This window comes from Vanessa atalanta, chromosome W (genome assembly GCF_905147765.1).
Source record: "Vanessa atalanta chromosome W, ilVanAtal1.2, whole genome shotgun sequence".
NCBI classification, from domain to species: domain Eukaryota; kingdom Metazoa; phylum Arthropoda; class Insecta; order Lepidoptera; family Nymphalidae; genus Vanessa; species Vanessa atalanta.
Window position 1 is genome coordinate 7,680,300 of NC_061901.1, and position 8,787 is coordinate 7,689,086.

Below are 8,787 nucleotides of genomic sequence, written 5' to 3' on the forward strand. Positions count from 1 at the left end.
GCGGAAATCAGTTTTAGTTTTTTTATACAATATTGGGTTCGATTTTATATGATTTTTTTCTAAATGTAGCAAAATAGGGGAATGGTCTGTCAATTTACTAAATACAATAGTTTGGAATTTATTTGTTGCCTTTACCATAAAATGATCAATGCATGTTGTATCTCTTGTAGGTAGATTAATCGCTTGTTTAAGTCCATGCATAGCCATAAAATTCAAGTAGTTTGTTGCAATGTTACTATCACCAGTCATCAAGTCAATATTCATATCGCCAGTGACAATTATATTTTTAGTTGTACAATTACTAAGTATTTTATCCATAGAATCAATGAAAAGGTTTGGGTTTTTAAAGCTTGGCGGTCTGTATGTACATAAAATGGTAGTAGTGTTATGTATATTTAAAACTAAGCAGTTGCCTTCAATCATGTGTGGTTCATAGGGCGTGGCACTAATTTCTTCCCTTACATAAGCCACTACACCATCATTTTGGTTGAGACTATTCTTCGTGTAATGCATAATATAGTTATTTATATTTGGTGGTATAAAACTTTCATTAGTCCAACATTCCGTTAGAACCAAGACATCAATCGAAATATTAATTTTAGAAATAAATACAAGAAACAAATCAAGATTGCAGTTAATACTACGTATGTTTACTGTTAATATTAAAAGGCCTTTGTCAAGTGCCGAATCCAAGCCTAGTGCATTTAAGCATTGACTGGGGTCGTCTAATTCTTTACAAGTGATTTCATTGGATATATCTATGTCCTCTGTAATAATTACATGGTTAATCGTATTGAATTCTAAAATATATAGATTTTGGCAAATAACGATTGTCTTCATTTTTATGGGGTAAATACCATAAAAATGACATCATAGATAATTTCATACATATTTGCGGCCTGTACATATTAACAGTAACTGTAGATTTTTTAAAGATTTGAATGCAAAAAGAGACAAGATTATTCCTTGTATTACTATTGTCCACTATAAATATTAGATATTGTAGTTGTAATGAAACTGAGCAATTTTCCATGTTTGTATATTCCATATGTGTAATGTTATTAATAATGTAATAGTGTATCTGTGTTGAGTATAATTTAGAGTATTTGTGTATTTTAATGATATAATACAAAATAAATATAATTAACAAAAAAATTAAGGTATCTGTAGAAAACATATTATAATATAGTCATATTGAACAAGTTAACTTTTCTAAATCGGATTCACTATTTATCTTTATCTGTGGGCTATTTTCTGCTTTGCGTAGGTAGACATTGCCACGGGAGGTCCAACAATAAGTAAAATTGTTATTTTTTGCGTAAAGGCGACTAGCATAGAAAAGCTTATGTGTTTTTTTTGTTAGCATTTCCTTAACAAAAATAGGTTTTTTTCCTTCTTTAAATCCTAAGTGGGTCGTATTAAGTTTATCTTCGAATTTCTTTCCGTGGTTGAACTTTTTGATAGCAAGCATCACTTTATCTTCTGTTATCGCTGAAGTAAATTCAACAGATATCGTTTTAGACGAGTTTTTGGTAGATTTAAAACTCTGAACATCTTTTATATCCTCCTCTTGAACTTCTATGTTTACCGTCTTTCCTAGATTAACAATAACGTCGCACAATTCTTCTTTTGTATCTTTCTTTTTGCTTTCTTGGAGAACAGGTATATTACGTATTTCAATACCCGATGATCTGGACTTTCGCTCGAGTGATTCAATTCTGTCTTCCAACAGAAGAATGCGATGTAAGTCCTCCTTTTTTTCTTTTTCTAAAAGCTGAATCTTCTTTAACGCTTCATCATATTTGGCTGACAAAAAATCCAAAGAATTAAAAATATCAGTATTCTGTTTTTCAATGTTTGACACGGCGGACTTGAGCTCATGAAAACGTTTCTCTTGATCTCGTGAAAAAGTGTCAAATAAGCGGTTCATCGCCTCCATAATGTTTTCCGTTCCAGTAACCTCATCTTCTGCGCGTCGTTTTTTATTCCTTGTGGTAATATTTGTAATTTTTATGTCTCGTTGCGATTTCGATAAACAAAGATCCGGTTCTGAAGCATAGTGTTCTAAATTTGCAGGGGCCGAAGTTGTATCGTCTGTCATTTTTCATGCAGGATGCTCACTCTATTAATATGACAATACTAGGATCTCATAAGTGATGAGAGATCACGTAAATAAATATTAAAAATAAATAAAATATGCTTCAACTTGATAAGTAATTCGACGCTAAGTACCAGGATGCCATAAGCACTAAGCGTCCATCGGAGGTCTTGTAAAGTGGTCAGTGATCGAGCGCTTCATACAATATCGCTGTCCGTCCAATATACTTAGACCCCTCGCTTTGAGTTATTGATAAATTGCTATGTTAATGTAGTGGTGTAACCGAAGAAACGTATGACACTGAAAACTCACTAGTATGATGACAGTCCAGCGCTGAATGTGTTGTGCTCCTGATACTACACTTGTTTTATGTACTCCTATTATTTTAACAATATTTAAATGTGAAATTACGGAATTTTAATTAGAAAAAAAAAATTTTGTAAGAGGTAACTTAAATACGTCTGAACACCTCAGAGGTCCGGAGGGAAAGGGGAATTTGGTTGCATCTAATGATAATTCAATGATTATTACTACTGATAATGATGACAACGAGTGAACGAACCATCCAAATAGGAAAAGCGAAACTATAAACAACAATCTTAAAGTATCGAGATTTGGTCGCGTTATTAAACCAACAGTTCGCTTCGCCTTGTGACTACATCTTCTTAAAAAAATAAAGCATCTCTACAATATATATAATAATGGGGAAAACACGAAGTAAAAATACAGAAGAGCACATCATCATAGCTCAAAATGGGGCAGTAAAGTGCCGCCTTTTCCGCAGTAGCAACAGAAGAATCAAATCAAGCTTCGTTGATTAGATATGAAATATATCTACTCTTTATCATCACATGTATCCTGGCAGGAATAGCGTACATGATGTGGAGGAAGTGCAAAGAAAATTACGCGCACTATATGAGAAGAGAGCTACAGGATGTAGGACTGGCGACTATAACAGTTCGTCGAGGGGAACAAAGCTTAAACAGCAGTTCACCTCCTCGACAAGTGATTGTGTGAAGTGAAGTGATAGTGATAAGTAAAATGTTATTGAGTGTATTTTAAAAACTTTTATGATTTTTAAATTTTTTGTTGAGATTTTACGTTACTTTATACATATATTATATAATTAGCTGAAGTATAGCGCCCAATGGGGCGTGTCTGTAACTGTGGCGTCAAAGTGGCGTGATTTCGGTTCGAGGGGAAGAGGGGAACGCAAGCGGGCGAGCGGAGACATCGGCAAACGCTAGTCCCTGCGCTCGGTTCGCGACGATCGGATTGGATGATAATACGTTCTCTAGTATTGTTTAACTTAGGATTAAGTTAATTTTTAGCAACTAGTTACCTACCTAGAATAATTAATATCTTTTAATGATTAAGTAAATGTTTTTTTGAGTGAATTGTTGTTTTTTTTAGTTTTAATAGTGTTAACGCTAAATTCAGAAGTGGGATTCTTAACCACATCTCTGTTGTTTTAATTTTAGGCGGTTAGTAGAATCGTTTTAGTTTATTTATTTTTTTATTATTTGATTAAAAGTAGTACTTAATTATCGTTCGCAATGCCTAAGGAAACTAGTGGTAAATCTCGAAAACGCGGACGTTCATCCGATTCGGGTATCGAACGACAGCTTCAAACGATAATTTCTCGTTTGACGGCGCTGGAAGATACACGAGGTATTAACATCGATCAAGCGGGTGCAAACATCAGTGCGCGCGCCTTTCCGACGCCACCTGAGCCGCCATTGCGCTCGCACTCTCCGCCGCCACGTGCTTCTGACATAGCGAGTGTGACTACCGGCCATGCGAATGCGCATGTTCAACCTCGCACGGACGGCGCGACGAGGAGTACGGCGAGCGTGGTCACATCACTTCCCCCGAGCACGACACCCTCAGCTGCGGAACTCATCATGGGCGAGGTGGTGGAAAAACTTGCAACTACGATCAATGCCATCAACCCGGTGAGATCCAACCATACTTTTATTTCGAGTTTTGACCCTTCGTTATGCGATTTTAATGTGTGGTGTGAGGAGGTGGATCATTTGTGTCGTATAAATCGGTGGGACGACCGCGAATGTTTGGCGCGTATAGGTCATTGCTTAAAAGGCGACGCGCGTGTGTGGATTAATGAATGGTCGACTAATGAGCGTACGTGGTCTTATTTTAAACGTGATTTTCAATCTTTATGCCCGCGCAGGATAGATAGTGCAAACATTTTATTTGAAATCATGAAGACAGATTCCGATCGTTATCCTACGTTTGCTGAGTATGCTAGGCGTTCATTGTTGCGATTGCGCGTTATCAACGGGTTAAGCGAAGAATTAATTAGTGCAATAATTATTCGCGGCATAACCGAACCGCAGATTCGCGCGGCTGCTACGAACGCTAACTTGTTGTCATGTGATTTAGTTGGATTTTTGTCAATTTATGTTAAGCCGGCCGGAATATCCCCGTCCGTAATAAATATAATGAGCCTCAAAGTCATTCGCGAAAAAGAGAACATATTCATAAACCAAAATGTTTTAGATGCAACGGTTTTGGTCACAAACAAAATGAATGCCCTAAACATATGAAATTAAATAATATTGTCGATAGAAATGAGCTGTTAGGATCGGAATCGCCTTCTAATCGGGTTACGAGTAGACACGAGCCGTGTACTTCTTGCAAAAAGATGGGACATAAAGCAGAGGATTGTTTTGCAAAGCAGCGTAGCGAATCGCGCGGCAAATCGAATGTTAACTTTTGTCATGAGATTCAAGATGATTATCAACGGAACGATATAGCGTCTGCAGTGATCCAAGGCGTACCCGTAGATATCCTTATAGACAGCGGCTCGCAGATTTCTTTAATTTCGGAATCTGTCGCGAAACACTTTCAATGTACCCAGGCACCATCTTTTTGTACTTTGCGTGGCATCGGCAGCCAAGAAATTGAGTCTAGTTTTGCAACAACCTTAACGATCGAGTTCCCCGAAATTTCCCTTGAAGTGGACTTTCATGTGGTCCCTGATTGTTATTTGACTATCCCAGTCATATTAGGTACGGATGTCCTTAATAGAGACGGTGTAGTTTACACTCGAACACGTGGTGCACAACGACTTACGCGGTCAAAGTTAGTTCTTAACGTGCAGTCGGGCGCGGGTGACCAGATAAAGACGGCTGTTAATGATGATGATAAAAGACGCTTGTTAAATATTATCGAAGAATTTTCCGAATTTTTTGTTACCGGTACCGCCACTACCACTGTGAGTACCGGGTCTATGCGCATTCGATTGCACGATGAGACCCCAGTTGTATATAGACCTTACAAAATGTCATACCACGAAAAGATTCGCGTGCGTGAAATAATTCGGGACCTGCTCAGTAAAGGCATAATTAGGGAGTCCGAATCAGAGTTTTCCAGCCCTATTTTGTTAGTAAAAAAAAAGACGGCAGCGACTGGATGTGTGTCGATTTTCGGGCACTGAACGCGAACACGGTGAAGGATCGTTATCCATTGCCACTTATTGAGGACCATTTTGATCGTTTGGGCAAAGCCAAGTACTTTACAAGCTTAGATATGGCTACAGGCTTTCATCAAATACCAATGGATAACGACTCCATTCACTACACTGGCTTTGTTACGCCCGAGGGTCACTTTGAGTATTTAAAAATGCCGTACGGACTTGCCAATGCACCTGTTGTATATCAGCACATAATATCTGATACTCTCCGTCTTTTAATCGAAGCTGGCAAAGCTTTAGTTTACATCGATGATGTACTAATACCAAGTGAGTCAATAGGCAGGGGATTAGAGTCACTCCGCGAAGTGTTACGGACTTTGACCACTGCAGGTTTCTCTGTCAATTTAAAGAAGTGCACGTTTATGGCCAGAGAAGTAGAATACTTGGGGCGTACCATCAGCTATGGTCAGGTTAAGCCGAGTCGGCATAAAATTGAAGCTTTGGTCAGAGCCCGAACACCCAGCAATGTGAAGGAGGTAAGACAGTTCCTCGGCCTAGCTGGGTATTTTCGGAGATACATTCCCGGCTACTCTCTTAAAACGGCTTGCATTGCCGATTTACTTCGCAAAGGTGTGAAATTTCAGTGGACTGACGAGCACGAACGCGTTCGTAAAGATATTATTGAGCGGTTAACCAATGAGCCTGTGCTGGCTATTTATGACCCTTCGTTACCCACAGAAGTGCACACTGATGCGTCGTCGCGAGGTTATGGTGCGGTTCTACTACAAACCGATACTGAAGGTCGCAAACGACCTGTTGCGTACTTCAGTAAAGTAACTCAGAGAGCGGAGCCACGTTACCACTGATACGAGCTGGAAACGTTGGCTGTGCTTAAGGCGTTGCAACATTTTAGGCATTATTTAGTTGGTAATAAGTTTAAAGTTATAACAGATTGCAACGCCTTAAAACTGACCCAACGTAAAAAGAATCTACTGCCTAGAATAGCTAGGTGGTGGATGTATTTACAAGATAACGATTTTGAACTAGAATATCGTAAGGGGACTGCGCCATCACACGCAGATTTTTTGAGTCGCAATGCGATTAATATGTGCCAAGTATCAAGGCCACATAACTGGGCTCAGATAGCGCAGGCCGCTGACGAAGAAACTCAATCGCTTTTGCAGAAGTTAAGTGACGGTGAACTTGATTCGAACCGTTATATAAAACGTAATTATGTTTTATATTACAGATTTGATGTAGTTGGAGAACAACCCCGGTTTTTGTGTTATATCCCTAAAGGTCACCGCTTAAGCTTATTGCGCATATTTCATGACGAACATCAACATATAGGCGCGGAAAAGACGACTGATTTAATACTCCGTCACTTTTGGTTTCCGGGACTAAGACAATTCGTTAGAAAATACATTAAACACTGTATTGTTTGCTTATCACACAAAAAGGTACCGCGTCAACCTTTGCAGCTTATTAATTCGTGGCAAAAACCTAGTGTTCCATTCGATACGGTGCATACAGATGTCTTAGGTCCACTTCCAGACTCGAATGACTATAAATTTGTTATTTTAATAATAGACGCTTTCACCAAATTTTGCTTATTGTATCCAATTTTTAGACAAGATGCTAATGAACTAAAACGTGTTTTTGAAAATGCTATTTTATTATTCGGTACTCCTCGCTTAATTGTATCAGATCGAGGACGAATGTATGAAAGCGCGTCATTTTGTAATTGGATTAAAAATTTAGGTTGTGAGATTCATTTTGTAACTGCAGAGATGCACCAAGGTAATGGGCAGGTTGAGAGGTATTGTCGCACTGTTATGAACATGATTCGAGTGGAAACTAACTTTCGACAGGAAAGTTGGTCTAATATTTTGTGGAAGTTACAGCTCAACCTGAATATTACTTTACAGAAATCTACCCAATGTTCACCTTTAAATTTATTAATTGGTAGTGATGGTACAACGCCTGTCATACGACCCGTGGTTCGCGACATCGCATATGAAGCAGCCAGTCCGAACCGAGAATCTCTACGTGAGCTTGCGCGGCAGCGTGCCAGTGGGCTGCTTGAAGAGAACCGAGCGCAGCAGGATGCGTGAACGAGCGTCGCAGAGTGCCCCAGTCCTTCCGCATCGGTGATAGGGTTTTTGTGAGAAAAACGAGTCAGTCTACCGGCAAGTTAGACTCCGGGATGCGAGGCCCCTACACCGTTACGAAAATATTGCCACACGGTCGATATGAGCTTCGACTAGTCAGCGGGTCCTATGGTAAGAGCACGCAAGCTGCGGCTCAGCACATAATATTGTGGCGTGGAGAGTAATAATAATAATAATAATCTTTATTGGCTGAATAAATTACACTACTACAGACACAAAATGTATAGTAATTAAAACAGAACAAAAAGACACTTATTCTATGTAATACAAAAATTATACACAAAACAAAAAATGAAAAACAAAAGAGAAATAAATAAATAAATAAATAAGAGTGGACTCCCGATGTGTACGCGGCATTTTTTGAAAGTGAGTATAAACATTTGGTTTGGCTATGATTGGTGCGCATCCCAAGGGCTCTGCGCGTATTAACTTAACACCCTCTGGTAGCCTAGTTGTGTTACCGCTTATTGCTACGTTTTTGTTTTGGCACCCCGAGGGCTCTGCCTGTGGTATAACCTGAGGGCTCTATACCTTATGAAATCTGGTACCCTGAGGGCTCTGCCAGTCATACATCCTGAGGGCTCTGTATGGTAACTAGTAACCTGAGGGCTCTGCTAGCATTTTAAGTGTTTATTTTTATGTTTTATATGACTGGCGCATACATCCCGAGGGCTCTGTATGGTAATTAGTAATATGAGGGTTTTACTAGTATTTAGTGTTTATTTTTATGTTTTACATCCTAGACTCCGTTAAACAAAAAAAAAAAAAAACAAAACACAAAGATGAGTTTAGGCTTTTACTGTGTTCTAATGCAAACAATGTTGTTTATAAGGTGCCGCCGACGAGGAGGAAGATGACTTCTCGGATTCCGAAAAAAGCGCAGAGGGTTACATGCAGGAAGTACAAGCGGCGGTCCACACTCAAGAATCGCAACCACGCCCGTTGCTGTCAGAAGATGCTGCGGTCGAGGACGAGCCGCCTTCAGGAATGGCCGAATTAGCTGAAGTATAGCGCCCAATGGGGCGTGTCTGTAACTGTGGCGTCAAAGTGGCGTGATTTCGGTTCGAGGGGAAGAGGGGAAC

General features: G+C 39.4%; 1 protein-coding gene across 1 annotated transcript; it reads right to left on the minus strand.

The window, feature by feature from the left end:
• Window positions 1-1,189: 1,189 nt before the first annotated feature.
• On the minus strand, window positions 1,190-2,101 carry LOC125075633. Its single transcript, XM_047687341.1, has one exon. It carries the CDS (start codon window positions 2,099-2,101, stop codon window positions 1,190-1,192), a length of 912 nt encoding a protein of 303 aa, XP_047543297.1.
• Window positions 2,102-8,787: the final 6,686 nt, after the last annotated feature.